This window comes from Dasypus novemcinctus, chromosome 16, assembly GCF_030445035.2.
Source record: "Dasypus novemcinctus isolate mDasNov1 chromosome 16, mDasNov1.1.hap2, whole genome shotgun sequence".
Lineage (NCBI taxonomy): Eukaryota > Metazoa > Chordata > Mammalia > Cingulata > Dasypodidae > Dasypus > Dasypus novemcinctus.
Window position 1 is genome coordinate 14,742,167 of NC_080688.1, and position 23,914 is coordinate 14,766,080.

The window sequence follows — 23,914 nt, forward strand, 5'->3', positions numbered from 1 at the left end:
CTTAAATTGGGCAGCTCTTTTAGGGACTCAGCCACTCTGACTGGGACAGCCCTAACAAATTTGGGTGTGTGGCGAGGACACAGATGGCTTCCAAGCCCCGGCAAAGGGGCAGACCAGAGACAAGACAGCAGAGTATACACAAACATCTAGACTCTGCAAACATCCAGACTTTTCAGTTTTGCTCCATAATTATTTCACCTCTTTGCTAATGGCAAGGGAGGGCTCCAGCTTTACTGATTTCTACTTTACATAACGACACAACTCTAACACTAGCATTGAGCTGACACAGACAGAAGCACAAAGGTTACTAATTTGACCCACAAATTTTACATATATATTTTCAGCATGGCTGCCCCTACAGCCATCACAAACCTTAGAACACTTAACATTTGGTATAAAGCGAATTCATTTATAATTTAGCACCATAACAAAAGATTTCAGCTAGACTTTTTTTACTGTTTAACTTTATACCCAGACCAAGCTCCACTAGAAAAGCTGATTCATTTTCCTGTAACTAAGTTGGTTTTTTTTTTTTTAATATTAGACTAATTTCTAGGACATTAGGACTTGAACCTATAAACAACCCTTTTTATTAAAATCAAGCCTCCACTCCTTTAGTGGATATAAGACCAGTACCAGATTTTAACATACAGTTAGACAAACCTAAAACACCAGGGCTTTTTCCTGGCTTTTCTCCTGGATATTAGGACTCAAACCTATTAACAGCCTTTCCTATTAAAATTAAGCCTCCACTCCTTTACTGGGTATAAGACTAGTACTAGATTCTAACATGCAGTTAGACAAACCTAAAACATCAGGGGATTTTCCTGGTTTTTCTCCTTATTCCAGACTTAAGAGAGAACGGCTTTCCCCCAATTTTCTGTGGCTGCTAGGGTTCTCTCGGGAGGTGATCTGCCTCTCCTTCCTACCAATTAAAGCTAGGGCTTTCCAGACTGTGCTCACCCAGGGAGTTTTACATTCTTTCATGTTTGGAGTTCTTTTTCGTTTCCAGAATCTTTTTCTTCAGACATTCAATTACCCTCGATTTTGTCAGGAAGATTCTGGTAGAGCTCACATCTTTTCTGGATTAAATTTAATCCAGGGACACCCAGATTTGGGGTCCACCTGAGTCCTCCTGGCTTCCTCAGGGATTTGGAAGGGGCAGCAAAATGCTACTGTCTCTGGCCTTCGTTTGCGATCCCTTCGTGGACCAAAAATGTTGAAGAATTTGAGAGACGTTTAATTATTTGCATATAGAGAGGCCACGACTCAGGAATGATTTTGAGAAGCAAAAATGGTTCATTGATGGCCAGCCGGACTCGGGAGTTTTTTGTTTTAATCCCGAGCCTGGAACAAGATTTTTGAGTTCTTTTTATACAGAGGAAAGGCTAAAAGGTCTTTTTGTTTCAGTTTTTAATAGGCTTGAATTAGCATATATATCTTCTACATCTTAGGTAAGATTTTAGCATGGACTTCAGGCATTCTAGATAAGCTTTTAGCATATTTGGTTTGCATTTCCCCTGAATACTTAAAGTTTATAGACTTTGCATTGATAAACTGTTTCCTGGGACTGGAGTCCTTGCCATGGTTACTAAGGGCAGGATTGCAGCCTTTCATCACCTCACACTCACAAGTTACATATAGTTTACGTTATCTCTGAAGAGACAAAGAGCCTTCCACTCATAGCCCACATTAGGAGGAGTCCACTTTTATTCTTTTGCAAATGAGTGGAGATCCAGTTTTCCTAGCACCATTTGTTAAAGATACTATTCTTTCCTAGTTGAGTGGTTTTTGCCCCCCTGTCAAAATTCAATAAGTGACAGGAATGATTTCTGAACCCTCATTTTTATACCAGGGTCAGTCTATTCTTGTGCCAGTACCAGGCTATTGTAATTGCAGTGGCTTTGTAATAAGTTTTATAACTGGAAAGAGTTCATCCTCCAACTTTCTTCCTTTTTTTCAGGATGGCTTTGGCTATTTAGGGCCCCTCACCCTACCATATAAATATGATGATTGTCTTTTCCATTTCTGTAAAGCAGATTGTTGGAATTTTTAGTGGGATTTGTTTGAGTATATTGCTTTCAGTAGAATTGCCATCTTAACAATATTTAGACTTCCATTCCATGAGCATGGCATGTCCTTCCATTTGTTTAGGTCATATTTAACTCATTTTAGCAATGCATTTCAGATTTCTGTATACAAGTTCTTTCCATCTCTGGTCAGATTTATTCCTTCATATTTGATTCTTTTAGTTGCTATTGTAAATGGAATTTTTTCTTGATTTATTCTTCCAATTGTTCATTAATAGGGTGTAGAAACACCACTGATTTTTACGTATTGATCTCATACCATGCCACTTTGCTGAATTTGTTTATTAACTCTAGTAGCTTTGTTGTGGATTTTTCAGAATTTTCTGGATATAGAATCATGCCATCTACAAATGGGGAAATTTTATTTCTTCCTTTCCAATTTGGATGTGCTCTGTTTCTTTTTCTTGCTTAATTTTATAGTTAGAACTTCCAGTACAATGTTGAATAAGAGTAGTGACAGTGAGCATCCTTGTCTTGCTCCTGGTCTTAGAGCAAAAGCTCTCAGTCTTTCACCATTAAATATAATCTTAGCAGTGGGTTTTTTTGCATATCCCCTTTATCATGTTGAGCAAGGTTACTTCTATTGCTAATTTTATAAGTGTTTTAATCAAGGAGGGTGGTGAATTTTCTCAAATGACTTTTCTACATCCATTGAGATGACCATGTGTGTGGATTGTTTTGGTTTTTTTTCCCTTTATTCTGTTAAAGTGGTGTATTACATTAATTGACTTTCTTATGTTGAACCACCCTTGCAGCCCTGGGATAAATCCCACTTAATTATGGTATATGACTCTTTTTTTTTTTTAAGATTTTTTTTCTCCCCTTCCCTCCCGCACCATTGTCTGCTATCTGTGTCTATTCGCTGTATGTTCTGTGTCCGCTTGCATAGTCAGGTGGCACCAGGAAACTGCATCTCTTTTTTTTGTGTCATCTTGCCATGCCAGCTCTCTGTATGCTCAGTGCCACTCCTGAATAGGCTGTGCTTTTTTCACGCAGGGTGGCTCTCCTTGTGCAGCACACTCCTTGCACATGGGGCAGCCCTACGCGGAGGCACCCCTGTGTGGCACAGCACTCCTTGCGTGGCAGTGCTATGCGTGGGCCAGCTTACCATATGGATCAGGAGGCCCTGGGAATCAAATCCTGGACCCTCCATATGATAGGCAGATGCTCTATCAGTTGAGCCATGTCTACTTCCCTCTGACTCTTTTAAAGTACATTCAATTTGCTGGTATTTGTTGAGGATTTTTGCATATATAGTCATTAGTGTTATTGATCAGTCATTTCTTTCCTTGTGGTATCTATATCTGGTCTTGACATGAAGATTTGGTTGGCCTTGGGGGATGAATTAAGAGGTCATATTGTCAACCAGTCTGGGGGCTCTTAATGCCCAGCACAGTCATTCCAAAAAGGGGATCTATCTGGTTGGGTGTATCTAATGTTTCCTGTCAGTGCCAAGACTGCAAGTGAAAGGGATATGGCTATTACAGGAATACCTGTTTGGGGACAAAATGGGGGTGGGCATGGACCCAGAATTTATTCTGATTGGTTTCCTTTGCTCTATGGTGGTATACAAAGGAATTGTGTTCAAGATAGGAGTACATAGTTCAAAAATAGGGTAAATAGGAGATAAAAGGAAATCATGGAAAAAATAAAATAAAAATTTAAAAATTTATAAAAAGGAAATCATGGTGAAGATAGGATATTTTGGGGGTGGAGATCGGGAGTTGGAAGGGGTATAGGATGAATAAGAGAATAGACTGAAAATAAGACAAGGAAATTCAGGCATGTCTTCAAAGCGTATGGCTTAGTGTTTGATTCTGAGAATGCAAATATGTCAGGGAGATCCTAAATAGGATTATAGGTCCCTGATAAACAGTAGTTGTTTACCAACTTAACGAAAGTGATAATGAAAGATTTTAAAATTAAATATAGGAGGTAAAATTATTGTTTTTTAAAAAGGAAATAAAAACTTAGTTCTTTTTAAAGTGAGAAGACATCCTCTTAAACAAAAAAGGATGATAAAGTCAATATAAGTATCAGTGAAACTATTCTGATATGACATAGAATCTTTGCCTTCTAGACATTTTACTCAGATAGTTAAGCAAAAGCTTTTATAACCTCTCACTAAAAGCAGCCCATAATCCAAAAAAATTTTTACAATTTTAATAGAGAGAAATGCAAATTCTAATTTTACATGAAAATATTGTCTTACATGAAAGCCTTTTAAAAAAATCTTATAAATAAGCCTTTCAAATCTTACCATTGAACATGACAAATAAAATCCACTTCTCCACATCCTCTACAACTTTTTATATTCCTTTGTGTTTTTCCTACACTTTTCCTATTTCTCATTCTGCAACATCCAGTCCATTTACTTTAGGACAAAACTACTCTTTTTCCTTAACAAAACTCATCCTGTATTCCTTACATACTTAAATTATGAAAATGACCTTAGAAATCGTCTTCAAGTCAACATTCTACAAAACACAATAACTCTTGAAATAAAGCTTGTCAGAATAATATTTCAATTTGGTTAAACACAGATTTACATTTTTCATCATTTTAAACTTTTAGTAGATACAATGCTAGTTTATTTCATCAGCAAATCTGTATAAATTTAGGAAGAACATACCCAAGTAGATTGCAACCTATTACCATGTAAAATTGGTTATATTGCACTTAATGTGGATAACTCAGAAGATATAGTTACTTTTCATTTGATTAACAATAGTCAACTAGTCCTGTTTGCCAAAGGTTTACCTAGATTAAGTATGCCTGAATTTTTAAAACATTTGGATTTAGTTATCAGAATTTTTGTTCCTGGCAGATGGGACAAGTTGAACTTCTTTGTTTAATATGAGATGTAAAGCTTTTCCATTTTAATCTGTAGAGGAGACTTTTAAGGTTTTCTTTGCCCTGACAAGTAATCTTGTAAAATCTTTGCCCTGTTTCCCAGCCTTATTTGACTTTCAGATTTATCATGGAAAGAGAAATTTTGTAGGTCCCTTTCCAGGTCTGATCAGCTTTTGCCATCCAGGATTTAGCATCAGAATTCTGACCAACACATGCACAAGCTGATAAAGGTCAGATAATCCTGGATCATAGGCAACCAAAAGAATTCTAAATTCTCCCATGAATATTTGGGGAATTCTTTAATTATAGCTCTTCATTTAGTTTAGGCCCAAGGTTTAAGTGCTCTAGTGGATGGCAGGTTTCCCTAGAAGTCTTAACCTTTTTGGAGCCGGGACTAAATCATTTTTCCTCGGGACACCAAGAGGAATCAGTTAGACACCGGTGGGGAAGGGCTGGGTAAGCAAGATGAAGATGCGGCAGCTTTCGCTTGCTTTGCAGTTCAGTACCCTTTGTTCTGTTTTTGCTGTTCTTATGCCTGCCCCTCCACTCCCCTCCCACATTTTCCCACAATAACAACATCCTCTATTAGTGTGGTCCATTTGTCACAACTGATGAACACGCCTTGGAGCATTGCCACTAAGTGATGACTGTGGTGTACATGCAGTTTATGCTCTCTCCCGCACATTTCTTATCAGATGTACAGTGACCTGTATCTGTCATTGCAATGTCATTCAGGACAATTCCCGAGTCCTGAAAATGCCCGCAAATTACCCCTCTTCCTCCCTCTCCCCCCTCAGAGCCTCCAGTGGCCATGGCCTCCACAGCCCTGATAACATCTCTGAGCATAGTTCTCAGAGCTCTGTGCCCAGCTGAGTGTGCCCTTGTCCTGCCATTCCACCCTGATCCTTTCTGGTGCTTGCGGTCTCTGGCCCTCAGCTCCACAGACACCCTGACCCTCCTTCTGTCCCTTTGCATGAGGCTGCAGGAGTTCCTGATCAAGGTGGGGAACCTGAGCCGCGGGGCCGTGCAGATGATCGGAGACCTGATGAATGTCGATCTTGGCTACTGCGAGTCCTTCATGGAGAGCCTGCGTAGCATCGTCTCCTTCCACAACCAAACGTAGGGATTGGAGTGGGAGGTGGGAGAATGGGCATGGGTGTGTGTGTTACTAACCAGAAGAGTGGTGGAAGAACTTGTTAGAGCAGGTGAGGATCCCCAAAGGAACAGATAGGGGAGCAAGGGATGAAAGCAGGTGTTTTCAAGCTTTGGAAGTCCCAATCCTCAGAGTTTCTGACTCCGGAAATCTGGACCGGGCCTGAGGTTCCCAAGTGATGCACATAGTACTGGTCTAGGAACCCCACTTTAAGAACCACTGGCTAAGGGACAATCGTGCCAGGAGATTACAGATGTTGTAGGACGATGGCCACAGCTCAAGCTTGAGGCTTTCAGCACAGAAAGATGCACTAAGGAGGCTAGATCTGGACCCACAGCCACCAGCCTACTGGCAGCTAGGCATCCACTCTGGGGCTGTAAAGGTGAAATAAAATGGAGTATGTGCTCCCTGGTTCCGTGAGACCCCACTCAGACAAACAAGATTGTGGATATCGACAGGAGGGCAGGCTGTGGTTGTTGGAGAGCCGAGCAGACTCAGATATTTGAGCTTCCAGACCTCTTCTTTCCCCAGTAGTGTCCTCTCTGCCAACCCCCCAACTTAGGTAGTCTGGGAAAATCAGTTTAAATTCAAGCCAAGGCCTGCTTGAAGGAGGATGGAAGGGAAGGGGACTCCCTAGACAGACCAGGGCTGGGGGATAACCCTGGACCTCGTAAGTGGGAAGCCGGTGCTCAACTACTGAACCACACTGGCTCCCCTGAGTCAACTGCTGAGCCATGTCGGCTCCACATAGGTTACCTGGAGTCAACTACCAAGCCACATAGGTTACCCTGAGTCAACTAATGAGCCACATCAGCTCCCCTGAATCAACTGCTAAGCCACATAGGTTACCATGAGTCAACTACTGAGCCACATCAGCTCCACTGAGTCAACTACCAAGTCACATAGGTTACCCTGAGTCAACTACTGAGCAACATTTTTTACCCTGAGTCAACTATTAGCCACATCGGCAATCCTGCATCAAGTGCTGAGCCACATCAGCTCCCCTGAGTCAACTATTAGCCTCATAGGCTCCCCTGAGTCAACTACTGAGCCACACAGGTTACTCTGAGTCAACTACTGAGTCACATCAGCTCCCCTGACATTTTTTAGTTTGTTGTTTTTGTTGTTTTTAGGAAGCATGGGGAATCAAACCTGGGACCTCCTGTGTGAAAGCAGGTGCTCAACTTCTTGAGCGCATCTGCTCCTGAATGGGGAATCTTAGTGGTACTACAACTTCATGCATAGAGAGCCCACCCTGTGCTAGGCTCTCACAAAGGACATTGTGTAGAAGGGGCTGAGAGTGACTGCAAGGGTCTTGTGTCCTTGTCAGCCCTGTGACTAAGAATACTGGCCATGACATGGGACTTTGGAGCACTGTATGGAGATGGCCACCCAAAGGGGCAAGAGGGGAGTGGCTGGGTGCCAGACCACTGTGCATCCTCTAATTCTTGTACCCAGCACGGGGCCAGACCTGCCCACAGGGGAGGCCTTTGTCTGACCTGTCAGCCTGAAGGTGCCCCTTTCACTAGCCCCTTGTAGCTAATGGTCATTTGGCCTGGCCTGTTCTCCTTCTTCCAACTGCTCATCTTTCTAGCCCTGGGCCCAAGCAAGTTCTTTAAAGGACTCAGCCCATGTCTAGCCCCAATGGCCTTGCCAATCAGCTCACTTCCCTCTTTCTTGCCTATTCATCCTCAGCTTTGATGAAATTACCGGAGGCTTTGACCAGCTCCCCATTGCCCTGCACGACTCCCTCTTGCCGAAGACTGTCCAGCTCCACTCACCAGTCGAGGAGGTGGAGGTGTCAGGTGACCACGTCCGCATCAGGTACCAGACTCCCAAACCTCTGCGGCCAAGAGCACTGCTGACTGCGGACTATGTCATCGTGGCCACCACGAGCAAGGCAGCCTGGCTGCTCCGCTTCCAGCCACCCCTCTCCCCAAGCAAAGAGGATGCACTGCGTATTGTCCCGTACCACAGTGCTGCCAAGGTGGCCCTGGCCTGCACACAGCGCTTCTGGGAGCGTGACGGCATCTATGGTGGCTACTCCACCACAGACCGGCCTTCCCGCTTCATCATCTATCCCAGCCACATCTTCCCTAATGGCACAGGGGTCCTCTTGGCCTCTTACACCCTGGACGATGACACTTCAATCTTCACTGCCATGGACCCTGCCCGAGTGGTGGATGTCGTCCTGGATGACCTGGCTGCCATCCACAACCGGCCCAAGGAGGAGCTCCGGGCCCTGTGCCCCTACTCCAAGGTCAAGGACTGGAGCCAGGACCCCTATTCCATTGGCGCCTTTGTCTCCTTCACCCCCTACCAATACGTGGACTATGTTCGGGAACTCTGCCAACCTCAAGGGCGGATCTACTTTGTCGGCGAGCACACGTCCCTGCCCCACGGCTGGATTGACACAGCCATCAAGTCAGGCCTCAGGGCCGCCCAGGACATCCAGGAGGCTGTGAACTTGGCTTCCTCAAAGGGCCCCAGAGACCCGGAAGGGTCCCACCCCAAAACTGAGCTGTAGGCAGCATCAGGGCGCACAGGAATTGGCTTACTGGGAGAAGTCTAAAAACCTAGTACCTTGTGATAAAATAAACACTCTTCATGCAAGAGGCTGTATTGGCTCTTCATCTCGTGGCTATACTGAACGATTCACACACACAGCAGCATCTCATTGAGAAAGCAGAACGGAGCTCCTCTGAGGGAGTGGGAACATGGAGACTAGTGAGGAGATGTTCCAACTGACTGACGTTAAGTTCCCCTTTTACATGGGAGAGTCTTACAAAGTTGGGGTGGGGAGGGGCAGATATAAGCTGATTACTATGGTGTGCTTGTCCCATCTGATGAGCTATCTCTATTGACCCCAAAACAGTTTATTAGCAGGTGTTGCTTATCACCAACCCTGTACCATGTGTTCCTTTTCTTAGGCAAGCCCTTCTAAAGAGGGTGTGTTAGACAAAAGGGGTGCCAATGCAAAGTACCAGAACTCTGTTGGCTGTTATAAAGGGTATTTATTTGGGGTGGAAGCTTACAGTCACAAGGCCTAAAGAGTCCAGCTCAAGATTAGTTCCTCACCAAACTCTGTTGCTACAATGCCAGATGGCGTGCCATGTCTGTGAGGATGCAGCCTTCCTCTTTCCCCTAAGACTCCATGGGCCCAGCTTCTTCTGATCTGAGCTGCAGGCTGGAGGGCTTATTTCTTCCTAGGCTTAGCTGCTCTGGTCCCTTCACAAGGTCAGCTATAGACTGTCATGGTCATCCCGGCACCTCAGGATAAAAGTTCTTTCCTCTTCTGTGTTTGTGGTGCTCTTTCTTTTCCTCTGTGTATCTTTTTTGTTTTTTCTGTTTATTTCTTCCCCCCTTCCCCATTGTCTGCTCTGTGTCCATTCACTGTGAGTTCTTCTTTCTCTGTGGTATTTTCATTAGGCTGCTCCAGGAACCCATCCTGGGACCTTCTAGAGTGGGGGAGAGGTGATCATTCACTTGCTCCACCTCACCTCCCTACTTCGCTGCATCTCATGTTGTCTCTTCTCTGTGTCTTTTTTTCATTGTGTCAGCTTGCTGCATCAGCTCTTCCTGTGGAAGGCAGCACCACTCCTGGGTGGTCTACCCTCCTGCACCAGGCCGCACTCCGTGTGTGGGGGCCATTCCTTGCACGGGGGGCACCCTGTGCAGGGTGACACTCCTTGCATGTGGCAACATTCCACATGGGCCAGCTTACCACATGGGCCAGCAGGCTTTGGATATTGAACCCTGGACCTTCTACATGGTAGGTGGAAGCTCTATCCATTGAACAACATCCAATTACCCCTCTGTTTGTATCTTATTCTGGGTTCTCCTTGAGTGACTGTCTGTCTATATAGCTCACAATTGGGGAGGGGAACACACTGATCACCCTAATCACGTGGTAGAATCAAAACCCTAATCTTGTTTCAATAAACTAAGTGAAAATTCTGAATTTTAATACACTGAAAGGGCTATCACACCCAGAGGAACAGACCTGTTTACAAACATAATCAATATCTCTTTTTGGAATTCATAAATAATATAAAACTCCCCCAGAGGGTTTCCCCGGCAGCAGCCCATGCAGGTGGCCATTTTGTTTTCCTTAACACGGGCTGTATCTCCACCTGGGCCCAAAGATTGGACTAGAAGAAGCTAAATAAGTCCAAGTAACAGAGTAACTCTACTGTTTGGCTAAGTGGCTATTAAATCCTAGCCTCTGGCACTGTAGACAGTCTTAACAAGAACCACAATACATGACGTAGTCATTTTTTTTTTTTTAAGATTTATTTATTTCTCTCCCCTCCCAGCCCACCCCAGTCCCCAGTTGTCTGTTCTCTGTGTTTATTTGCTGCGTCTTCTTTTGTCCGCTTCTGTTGTTGTCAGCAGCACAGGAATCTGTATTTCTTTTTGCTGCATCATCTTGTGTCATTTCTCCATGTGGGAGATGCCATTCTTAGGCAGGCTGCACTTTCTTTCGCGCTGGGCGGCTCTCCTTACGGGGCACACTACTTGCGCGTGGGGCTCCACTATGCAGGGGACACCCCTGTGTGGCACAGCACTCCTTGCGCGCATCAGCACTGGCATGGGCCAGCTCCACACGGGTCAAGGAGGCCCTGGGTTTGAACCATGGGCCTCCCGTGTGGTAGACGGACGCCCTAACCACTGGCCCACGTCCGCCACCTGATGTAGTCATTAAAGCAATAAAGCATTCATGATTTAAGGCCATCACTCAGTACTTTATCTGCCTTCTGGTAGGCATGCAGATAACCACAGAGCTGAGTGCTGAGGCCTAAAGAGGAAGGCCCTGACCTCAAGAGCCTGATCTTGGCCCTCCACTCCTCTGTTATTTCATCTGAGTCTAACCCTAGCATTCCTCTCCCCCTCCACCTCCCTTGACTGTGAATTCTAAGAGAAGTTGGGGATTTAGGTACTTCAAGAGAGGCAAGTGTGTATGTGTGAGCAGCAAGGCAAGACGCTGCATGCTGTTGCATGTTATCACAACAACCTAGATGTACGCATTCTAGTAGTAAAGACTCCATTTTACAGGGGAGAAAAACTGATTCTCAAAGAGGTTAAAATAACTTGCCTGAGATAGAGGGATTGAGAGGTGATAGCTAAGGAGTGGGGAGTTTTTCTTGTTGGAGTAATGAAAAAGCTATAATATTGATCATGGTGATGAACACACAACTCTATAATTACACCAAAAGCCACTGAATGTACACTGTGGATTGATGCTCTGAGAATATACCTCAATAAAATTTCTTTAAAAAAAAAATTAATGGGGAGGAGATATGGTTCAATCTGTGAGTGCCTGCTCACATTTCAGTTCCCCATTTCAGGTCCCCATTTCAGTTCCCAGTGTCTCCTACTAAATAAAAAAAACTAACAAACAACAAGTAAACAAACAATAAAACCAATTTAGGGGAGCCTATGTGGCTTGGGGATTGAGCACTGGCTTCCCACATAGGAGGTCCAGGCCTTAATCCCTGGCTCTGGTATTTAAAAAAAAAAAAATTCTCTTGCTTCTTGTATGTCCAATGGCTCTGTTGTATTATTTTCTATGTCCCTCAAACAATCAACAATTAACTTCGGAGACATTCAGCAATGGATATATGTAATGCTCATATGAATAAAAGTCGCCAGAATGCACAAGGCCAAGGCCACATGGCTGCCCCTAACTTTTTCCCTGTATCTTTCTTGCCTGGCAACCCTGAGGTTAAAGAAGCAGAGAGATGGAGTAGATATTGATGAGCTCTTTCAAGAGACAGACACAGAGATGGCAGGGCAGATAGATAGATGAGTTCTAGAGGGGTCCATTATTTGGCATTTAACTGGCCTGAATTTTGTCCCTATGGGACTCCTTTGGGTGTGAGCAATCACCCAAGGGCCACTGGAAGGGGCCAATGGGCTCTAAGTTGAGCAGACAGTTTACTACCATGGGGTAACAAGAGCCCAAAGGAAGTCCCTCTCAATTAGAAGCAGAGTGAGCATCACCATCCCAAAATCCTCAAGATTGGGGAATGAACAATGGACTAAAGTAGACTTGTTGTTAGTCTACTATAGACTCATTCTATATTATTCTAGCAATGGAAGAACTTTTATCTTTGATATAAAAGCAGGGACCACCAGAGGTTCTGAGGGTACTGAGAGGGATAATAAGTGTAATTTGGGAGCATTTTGGGGACACTGGAGTTGTCCTGCATGACACTGCAGTGACGGATACAGGTAATTGTATATTTTGTGATAACTTAAAAATTCGTGGGCGATAGAGTGTAAATTATAAACTGTTACCCATGGTTAGTAACGAAGCTACAAATATATGTGTTCATCAATTTCAACAAATGTACCACACTAATGAGGGATGTTGATGTGCGAAAATGCAGGGGAACGAATGGGGCATATGGGAATCCCTTATATTTCTAATGTAACATTTATGTAATCTAAAGCGTCTTTTAAAATTAAAAACAAAAAACAAAAAACCAGCTCAGTCGGTGTCATTCTCTTCAGATCCTGAAGACTGGACAAAACAACACACTATCCAGGAACCGCACTCTGTCAAGGTCTGGAATTTCATCCTACTTGCAAACGAACAAGCTCGCCTGCTACAGTTTCATGGACGTGGGCAGAAGACAGATAGGAGGCCCCTAAATTAGAGACAAAAGTCTCTATTACTCATAACTAGCAATCGGCATGAGCACCCATGCCGCTAAGTACACAGGTGGCAGCACAGAGAGGCTCAGATAGACACTATGCATGCAATGGGCTTCCATTACAGCTGAGGAACACTAAGCCTGCCCCTTGTTTAGGGGTTAAGGGTCAAAAATTACCTTCCCTTCAAGGTTGCCTGCTGAAAAAACAACTCTGAGAAATGGTTCATGCAAAGAGCCATCAAGCCTTGCATTTGAGGCATACCCAGCAGAAAGGTGCAGGGATGTGCTCTGGCCACATGGCAGATGGCCAGCGCAGCACTGACCCGTCGAAACCCCAATAACCTCCCTATAAAGTGTAGTTATCTGTCTCCTCCCTCACTGTCAACTCAGCCCACAGGGACCACTGGCTGCCACAGTCTCATAAGGGCCCCACTCTTCCACACTGCTTGCATAAGGTTCAATTGTGTTAAACAAATCCCCAGACAACTGCCCTGAAATTCAGGGAATCAGGCCCAAGTCTTGCCCTCAGTGATCTGGGGGACAGGCTTAGGGACATATTTGGTCATATGTCCAAGTCCATGTGAAAAGTGACAGATGATGGGGAATGTCACTACTAAAACAGGAACCCTGGGATGCCATGCGTGAGGTTAATGCCACCCATTTCGTAGGGGGCAGGTTTTTTTTCCCTTATTCTTCTGAAATAATATAGATTCATAGGAAGTTGCAAAGATAGTACAGATAATCCTGTATATCGTTCACTCAGTTTTCCCCAATGATTTCATCTTATGTAACCATCATACAGTATCAGAACTGGGAAATTGACATCAATATGAAGTGTGTGGATAGTTCTGTCATTTTCGCACACGGGTAGATTTGCGTAACCACCATCATAATCAAGATATAAGACTATTCCATCACCTCACAGATGTCCCTCATGCTACCCCTCTACAGTCAAACCCACTGTCCCTAACCTCCCCGGCAACCATTACCTCCTCCCACCATCGCTACCCTTGGCAACCACTAATCTGTTTTCCATCTCTATAGGCTTTCATTTTACGAATGTTAGGTAAAGGGTGTCATACAGTATGTGGCCTTTTGAGATTGATTTTTACACTCATCGTAATGCCCGAGAGCCATCTAACTATGCATGTATCAATAGTCAATTCCTTTTTATAGCTGGGTAGTATTCCATTGTATGGATGCACCATTGATTATTTAACCATTCACTTGTTAAAGGATATTTGGTTATTTTCAGTTTATGGCTATTACAAATAGCGCTGCTAGGAACACTCATATACAGGTTTTTGGTCCCAGACCCTTCCATTATCAGCTATAGGCTGGCATAAGGCTTGTCTCTCTCCCAGGGGCTCATTTCTTTCCAGGCTCAGCTATTCTGTTCTCTTCACAAGGTCAGCTGTAGACTAGCAGGTTCACCTCTCTTCCCAGGGTCTTTGCCATGCCTAATGAGCTGTCTTTGCACCTCTGTGTTCTTCTTCTCCTTTGTTTACTGCCATGTGAAAGTCAGTTTTATCAGCTCACCAAAGGGAAAGGAACTCAATGCAGAGCTGCACTCTAATGATGTGGTTGGAGCAAAGTCCTAAAGTTTTTTTTCTTTTCTTTTTTGTCTTTATTTATTTTTTTAATGTTACATTAAAAAAATATGAGCTACCTCCCTCACCCCACTCCTCCCCCCATAACAACAACCCTCCTCCATCATCATGAGACGTTCATTGCTTTTGGTGAATACATCTCTGAGTACCGCTGTAACTTCATAGTCAATGGTCCGTATCATAGCCCACACTCTCCCACAGTCCACCCAAGGGGCCATGGTAGGACATACAATGTCCAGTAACTGTCCTTGCAGTACCACCCAGGACAACTCCAAGTCCCGAAAACGCCCCCACATCTCATCTCTTCCTCCCACTCCCTACCCCCAGTAGCCACCATGGCCACTTTCTCCACACCAATGCCACATTTTCTTCGATGACTAATCACAATAGTTCATGAATAGAATATCAGTAAGTCCACTCTAATCCATACTCTGTTCCTCCATCCTGTGCACCTTAGATTGGTTAATGAGATGTCTCGGCTGAATCTAATACAATCACAAGGTTATCATGCCCAGAGGAACAGACCAGTTTACAAACATAATCTCTCTTTCTGGAATTCATAAATATCAAATTGCCACAGTTTAGGAAACATAGGTCAATGAGGTATAGTATCAGTGTCCTACTGCTGCTAAGACAAATGAACACAAACTGAGTGACTTAAAACAACACAAATATGTTATCTTACCATTCTGTAGACCAGAAACCTGACACAGTCTTGCTGTGCTAAAACCAATGCACTGCAGGGTCATGTGCCTTTTGAAGTCTCTGTGGGGGAATCAGTTTCCTTGCCTTTTCCAACTCCTACAAACTGTCATGTTTCTTGGCTTATAGCTCCTTCCTCCTCCTCAGGTCAGCAATGAATGGCCAGCCAAGTCCTACTCACAGGGCATCACTCTGACCCGCTCTCCTGCTCTTTCATCACATTGCCTTCCTGGGCAAAGCCACCTGGGAGCCTGCAGAGCCCAGCATTGCACCAGCTGACATCTAACAGTTCCAAATTTTACCTACCTCCCTGTTGACCAGTTTTCTAGAGAGCCAACCTGGGACACAGCTGGACCAGATTAAAAAAAAACATGATAGCATAGTATATAAGAATGATACATATATGTGCTATTACTTTGACATAAAAGTATGAAAATAGGTATTTATTTCAAATTATATTTCATTCTGCATTACTTTTCTGTTATATAAATGTACTAATTTTTGAAAAACAACAATAGGGCTACTTATCAATAGCAACTAATAATTAATAGTATGGATAATTAAACAAATGATACATGTGAAAATAGATAGCAAAGCAGTTTTCAGCTTTTTAACTCTTTATTGGATATTTAAATTTTTAGGCTATATTATTGTACATTCTTAAGAGACATGGATGTAAGGCTTTTTAAAAGGATACCAAAAGCACAATAGGACTAACTAAAAAACTATTACCTATATTTGATTAAAAATAACTATGACATGTTCCTTTCTGTCTTGAGATACAGTCATAAATTTTTCTTCTTTCTGTTTCCACTAAACTTCTCTGACCTGCCTGCAGACTTTCAGGACATGCTTCTTTTCTTTTATGTGTTGGTAAAACGGAACAAACATAACATTCACTCTGACTGTTACACTTCACTTTGATGGATTTAATATCTGCAAATATTGTGAGATTTTATAAAATCTGTCTCACACATTGTGGAGAAGCATGAGTTGAAATTCTGTAGGGCAGGCCACAGGCTGAGAACTCCGATGAAGGCTTTCAATGAATCCACCAAGAGAAGCTGGTTCTCTGAAGAAGATGGAAATGGTCTCTTCTGACTTGTGAAATCATCACTTCTCCTTTTAAAGCCTTCAGCTGACTGGATGAGACCTCACTCGTTGTAAGAGAATCTCTTAAGTTTGTTGTAGATGTAATCAGCCTTAGATGAAATCAATTACTGATGATCTAAGTCCATGAAATGTCCTCACAGTAACAATCAGGCAGTGCTTGCTTAACCAAACAACTGGGCACCTCAGCCTGGCTCGTTTGACACATGAACGTAACCATCCCAGAGCCCAATTCTTTAAATGGTCAAAAGACTTGAATAGACATCTTTCCAAAGGAGTTCTGCAGATGGCCAATAAGCACATGAATAGATGCCCACCATCATTAGCCATCAGGAATATGCAAATCAAAACTCCAAGGAGACCACTTCACCCCCACTAGAAAGGCTACTGTTTAAAATGGAATGTGGGGGAATAAGAACACCACTCAGTCGTTGCTGTTATAGATGTAAAGTGCTGTGGCCATTGTTGAAGACAGTTTGGCAGTTTCTCAGGAAGCTAAGTATAGAATTGCCATATGGTCCAGCAATCCCGCTACAAGACACATACTCAATAGAATTGAAAGCAGGGATATGAACTGATATTTGAACACCAATGTTCAAATATTGTTCAAAATTGCCAAAAGATGGAAGCAATGCAATTATCCATCAACCGATGAATGGATGAAAAAATCTGATATAGACATCCAATGGAATATTAATCTCTCATAAAATGGAATGAAGTTCTCATGGATGGGACAATATGATGAACCTTGATGATATTGTTTCGAGCAAAATAAACTGAAATCAAAAGGAAAGTATTTTATAATCTTACTTTTAAAAATAATTAGAATAAGCAAGTTCATAGAGTCTGAAACTAGAATGCAGGTTACCAGGGGTCATGGTAGAGAAAGCAAATGGGAACTTAATGCTTAATTGGTACAGTTTCTACTTGGGGTGATGGTAAAGGTTTGTAAATGGGTGGTGGTGATGGTAGCTCAACATTGTTAATGTAATTAACAGCACAGAAACATTTATTTGAATGTGGTTCTAAATAATGTTACCAGAGTAAAAGTATTTTAAAAAACATGCAATTGTATAACACAAACAGTGAACCCTAAACAAACTGTGGGCTATAGTTAATAATGTAATTATGACAATATTGTTTCATTACTTGTAGTATTAGGTGCTACACAAATGCCAAGTGTTAATCATAACAACTGTATGTATTGGGTGGGAGTGGGGTTATGAGGACTGTACTTTCTGTGTGATTTTTCTGTATAATTACAACTTCTCTAATAAAAAAGTAAAAAAGTGTCTGATAATGCAACACTTGGGATTTTACTTACTAGCAACATCAGGTTTTTAGACTTGTTTGAATTCATCTCCATTACTCCAAAAATGTCCATCCATTTTGTATCTTCAATCTTGTTTTATTGGCCAACAGTTTGTCAATCATATAGGCTATTCATGTCTAAAATGCCCATCATTTTTAAACACCCTGAAGCACATTGAACATAATCATAAGTTAAACCACTCTTTCTAAGCAAAATTATTTTAAAGTATAGAGATTATTTGGATTTCTGAAATTAAAGTTGGATTCCAAACATGTCACAGTTTTATTGAAGAAATTCACAAAGTCCTGTTGACCTCAACTGCCATTTTCTTGCAGCATTTTTTAGTACTGAATCAGTCTTATTTTCTAATTTTTTTTCTATATGAGCTTTTATTGCAACCTCCACAAAACCTTAAACAATTGAAATGCAGTCAGTTCTTCCTTTTTCCTGTTCAATCAGTTTTAGAGAAATAGCATATGAATTTCTGTTTAACTATAATCCTTTTCTTCATTCTCATCCTCAATGAATTTACAAGTTAAAGGATATTCTTCTTGTCCCACACTTTGAAAATATGATTTTACTTCGGGCAAACATTTTAACATATTGCCAACAAAAAATGATAGCCATCTTGTAGACACATGTCAAAGGAAGCTATCTCCTTCTGTTGCAGCAAAGCCAGGAGTTCTGAACCACAGAAAAACCCAAAACTGGCGCTCAGGAGAAGTGGAGGAATAGATTTATTATGCACGGCATAGAGGAGAGTTAATCTCCAAATTCTGAGCCCCGCTTTTCAGTTTTCATAGGTTTATATAGGATTTTATGTGGGATCAGCATGACTTTTGCTCACTGGCTAATGCGTTGCTAGACAAAAGTTTTCAAGTGGGGTTACAGAAGCAGAACACAGGTGCAAGGCTGTGGGCTGATTGACGGAAGTGGGGGGCAGGAGAGGTTTGTTAGATTACAGATGCAGGGGGCAGGAGTTGTTCTGTGATATTCTCCTGCAAGGCCATGTTCTCACAGGCTGATTTACAGAAGCAGGGGCAGGAGTGACTCATTAGGTATTTTTTCTGCAAAGTTATGCATTTTCTTCCTCAACACTTCCATTTCTATAAAAATCAACAACCCCTCCAAATATTTCTGCAGGTTTGGAGGAAATTGAAAAGTGATCAAAACATTCATTAGGAAAGCCTCCCTGTCACTGGTAAGCAAAACACGTCCTTTGTCAGCAGTGCCATGTACAGGACTTGGAGTGAAATATACAACACTTTACTTTTTTCAGTGCCTGCCAATTGTGCAGATAGATAAGCAAAGTCTAGTTTGTATTTGGAGAAGATATCAACATCCTTTTGTTCTACAATTTTTGCAGTTCCATTAAAATCTCCACAGAAATGAAAACAGTTTGAAACTCCCTTTTTCAAATTAAAGTCTTTAAGATTTACGGGGAATATATTCTTTATGCCATGATTTGAAGCATAACTTGATATACTGCAGAAAGCACAGTCATTGATAAGAACTGACAGAATCATCTCTTCATATAAGGGGCCAAGACATGCTATCCAAATTGACCCTTTTTTTTACCCACAGGACATTTTAGTTTCAACCTCTCAATCAAGAAATGTTTCTTTATTGAGTTTCAAAGAGGCACTAAGAGATTGGTATGCTTGTGTGTCTTAGTTTGTGTGTTATACCCAAGCTAATTCAGCAGTCACTGTTTTCAATTGAGCATTGGTGTCTTGGGGGGAGACAAAAAAAACACAAAATCTATTGATTAATTTAAAAATACTTGCCCTGTCTCTTCCTGTACTTGTGAGTTTTCTTTTCCACGTGTGCTTTGATCCCCTCTTCCACCACACCCAAACCTGAATTCTTCCCAGCCTATCATGCAGGATCTCTGGTTTTGTTTATTTACTTCCCTAACCCAGTTATATGTGTCCCTCCACCTGTCATTAAAATAACATAATCCTTTAGCCTTCTTTTTTGGTGATGCGTGGGGCATGCTGGCATTAGTATAGTAGTTGTTCTCATTTTCGTTATCTGAACTCTTGGAAAGCATGGCCACAATATACATGGTGTTAAAAATTAAACTAAGGAAGTGGATTTGGCTCAATGGATGAACCATTTGCCTACCACATGGGAGGTCTAGGGTTCAAACCCCTGCAGGGGTGTCCCCCACATAAGGGAACCTCATGTGCAAGGAGTGCACCCCATAAGGAAACCCACCCACGTTGAAAAAAAAGTGCAGCCTGCCCAGGAGTGGCACTGCCCACACTGAGAACTGATGCACTAAGATGATGCAACAAAAAGAGGCACTGATTCCTGGTGCCACTGACAAGAATACAAGCGGGCATAGAAGAACACACCATGAATGGACACAAAGACAAGACAACTAGGGGGAGAGGGGAAGGGAAGAGAAATAAATAAAAAATAAATTTTTTAAAATAAAAATATAATAAAGATTAAACTAGCACTATCTCAATACAAAACACAACAGTTCATTCACAAAGTCAAAGATATACTCTAAATGTCCACAATTACACGGCACTTAAGTTGCATCACTCTGATGATGAAACAATGGATGATCTATTACTGCAAACTGCAAATCATGCTTGACAACATCAGTGCTCAGGGGGACAGGGAGTGGCAGAAACTTTGGAAGGCATATTATCAAAGTCATATATTTGACACTAAAAATACTCTTTCTTTCAGCTTCTAATATTGAAGGCCAATGTATGGTAGGGTAGATTGAAATACATAACTCAGTTCAGACATGTTCTCAATCTACATTCCTGTGGGTGTGAGCCTATTTTAAATGGGATCCCTTGAAGATATTCTTTTTAAGTCTCCTCACTCCTTTTACATTGTGCAGATTTGGGCCTATTAGAAATAACAAGCTGACCATTTGCTATTTCCTTTTAATCATCACTCTTTTAACTACACTGACAAAATGGAAGTTTTGAAGAGACCCTTTTGGAGGGCTTGATTAAATTATTCAGGAAGAGCTCTTTCTTTCAGTCTCTGCTGGATAAGTAGAGGTCAGGAGTGAGGCAGTGCGAACAGGCAGGGACCGGCTGTACCCTACATATATGTGTAGTACAAATCTTATATAATTCTCATTTTAGAATACAAATGCATATACTCAGTTATTTTTTTTTAGACTTATTTTTTATTTATTTCTCTCCCCTTCCCCCCCGCCCCCAGTTGTCTGCTCTCTCTGTCCATTCGCTGTGTGTTCTTCTGTGACCACTTCTATCCTTATCAGCGGTACCGGGTATCTGTGTTCCTTTTTGTTGGTCACCTTGTGTCAGCTCTCCCTGTGTGTGCCACCATTCTTGGGCAGGCTGCACTTTCTTTTGCTCTGGGCGGTTCTCCTTATGGGGTACACTCCTTGCTTGTAGGGCTCCCCTACATGGGGGATACCCTGGAGTGGCACGGCAGTCCTTGAGTGCATCAGCACTGCACATGGTCCAGCTCTACATGGGTCAAGGAGGCCCGGGGTTTGAACCATGGACCTCCCATGTGGTAGGCGGATGCCCTAACCACTGGGACAAGTCCACTTCCCCTCATTTATTTTTAATAAATTGTTTTATACTCTCATGAAGTCCTCCACATGCATTGGTACATATAGATGGCTAAACAAAAGGATGAAGATTTTTTTAAGAAGGATGTTCCAATGATGGGCCTTTGATAATTTTGCTTATGCTTATGAGCCTGTTGCCCCTGAAATTTCAACTAGGCCTAGAGCTGCAGGGTGCCTAAGAGTTAACTCATGAGAGCCTCCGTGTTGATCAAATGTGGTGACTCTCTAAGCTAAACTCAGCATATAAATGCATTACCTTCCCCCTAGCATGGGGCATGACTCCTGGGGATGAGCCTCCCTGACACTGAGGGATTACTACCAAGCACCGTCTGGTCATGCAACAAGACCTTGAATACAAGGGGGAAATGGTAAAGACAAATGACTTTAAATGGCTAAGAGACTTCAAAATGAGTCAGGAGGCCATCAGAGGGTTGTGGTTATGCATGTCTTAGGATCTCAGGACAGCCAAAATAGATAAAACTCCAGATAGTGTTGCTCCTGAGGGCAATGGGACAACCATGGCTTGTAACCAACAGAATCTGGTAAAGGTGATGGAAGGCCACTCTCTGGATTGCATAGCACCATGGAGGAGTCCACCTTAGCAGACTGGAGTGAGATAGCACCCCTTGATGGTGCTAAGGAAGTAAGCTGCCATGTTGTGGAGGGCCCATGTGGCAAAAGCTGATGACTGACTCTAGGATCTGAAAGTGGCTGCAGCACACAGTCGACAAAACTGGAATCACAGCCCCCTGCAACCTCTGGGGAGATTACAGCCCTTGCTGGCACCTTGTATTAATCGCATTTTCTACCCTCTGTAAACTGAGGCTTTACATCCATAGGCATCACCAGGTGGCCAAGCCTTCCTTGTAGCCCTGTCACTCCTACCCCAGTTGAGGGGTGCCATTTTCAAATGTGGCCATGCTGGTGTGTGCCTGCCCTTCATTTGCATGCTTCTCACAGAAATCATGTAAGAAACTTTCTCACTTCCACTTGCTGTCCTTGCCTTGGTGGCTGATCCTGGTGCTTTCCAGTGTAGACATGTGTTATATGCTGTGTACTTCTCTGGGAACTGTGAGTAGCCAAAAAAAACACCTAACTTGTTTCAAAACCACTCCACTCCTCATCTCCGTACACAATTTTATCAGACCTGAATAATTTAAGTCCTAACATTGTAAGACATACCTGAATTATAACCTGGTGAGATTCCAGAAAATACAACCCAGACTTCTGACCTTCTGAAAGGGTGAGATAATAAACATACATGTACTGGTTAAAGTCCTTAAATTTGTGATGATATGTTATACAACAATAGAAAAGGAATATACAAACCAACACCCAATCAGCAATTTGCAGGCCTCCTGTGACTTTGAAATTTTTGCTTTGAGAATTAGTCATCCACTTACAAATTCTAAAAAATAAGGAACAGAATTGGCAGTGGCAGTAGGATGAGAGCAATAACAGACAGGACAGAGAGAAAGTAGACACGGCTCCAGGGCTCAAACATGAAACAAAGCAGAGAAGGAGGTGGAGAATCCTATTTCCCCTTTCCTAAAGCCTTCCTGAGCATTCCAGCCATGGGGATTCTCCTGGCTCTGAGTTTCTGCATTGCAGGATGGGTAGAACTGTCCCCACACTGATTTGGAATTTTGCCCCCTCTTTTTTTTTTGAAAAAGAAGCTTTAGATTACATAAAGGTTACATTAAAAATATAGGGGATTCCCAGAAGCCCCACCATTAACAACATCCTTTATTAGTGTGGTACATTTGTTAAAGTTGATGAACACATGTTGAATCATTGCTACTAACCATGGACTATATTTACTTTATAGTTCACACTCTGCCCCTCACAATTTTATAGATTTTGACAAAATGAATAACGGCTTGTATCCATCATTGCAATGTCATGCAAGACAATTGCAATGTCCCAAAAACTTGGTCTCAATTTGTGTGTTTGTGTCATTTTTTGAAATTTATTGAAGTATGTCACTCAGACATAAACATACATAAACAATAAGTGTATAGTAATAGTTGTGAACTTACAAAACAAACATACATAACATCACACAGGGCTCTCATACCTCACCCTACCACCAATACCTGGCATTGTTGTGAAACATTTTAATTAATGATTAAAGAGCATACTCAAAATATTACTACTAACCAAAGTACCTTACATTTGGTGTATATTTCTCCCAACCCACCTTATTATTTTTTAAATATATTTTTATGACAGAAGTTGTAAACTTACAAAAGAGCCACACATGTGGATAATTCCCATACAACACCCCTCTATGAATACATCATACCATGGTTTAGCAATTGTTACAGATTATGAGAAAATATCATCAGATTATTACCAGGTCCATAACGTACATTTGGCACACTTTTTCTTTTTTTTTAAATTAATTAATTTTTTTATTTATTTCTCTCCCTTCTTTCCCCCCCACCCGCCCCCCAGTTGTCGGCCCTGTGTTCATTTGCTGTGTGTTCTTCTGTGGCTGCTTCTATCCTGATCAGAAGCACCAGAAATCTGTGTTTCTTTTTGTTGCGTCGTCTTCCTGTGTCAGCTCTCTGTGTGGGAGGCGCCATTCTTGGGCAGGCTGCACTTTCTTTTGCGCTGGACAGGTCTCCTTATGGGGTGCACTCCTTGTGCATGGGGCTCCCCTATGTGGGGGGACGCCCATGCATGGCACAGTGCTCCTTGGGTGCAACAGCACCGTGTATGGGCCAGCTCCACATGGGTCAAGGAGGCCCTCAGACCTCCCATGTGGTAGGCGGACGCCCCATCCATCAGGCCAAGTCTGCTTCCCATGGCACACTTTTTCCATATGCTCCCATTATCAACACAT

At 42.4% G+C, this 23,914-nt stretch overlaps 1 protein-coding gene across 1 annotated transcript in view; it reads left to right on the forward strand.

Annotated features, from left to right (window-relative positions):
* LOC131273718 (L-amino-acid oxidase-like) overlaps positions 1 to 8,709 on the forward strand; it is a 34,514-nt gene extending 25,805 nt beyond the window's left edge. The window contains exons 5-6 of the mRNA XM_058277902.2: positions 5,929 to 6,062; positions 7,792 to 8,709. Coding sequence (XP_058133885.1) covers positions 5,929 to 6,062; positions 7,792 to 8,623 — 966 coding nt within the window. The 3' untranslated portion in view covers positions 8,624 to 8,709. The remainder of the gene's footprint in view (positions 1 to 5,928; positions 6,063 to 7,791) is intronic.
* Positions 8,710 to 23,914: the final 15,205 nt, after the last annotated feature.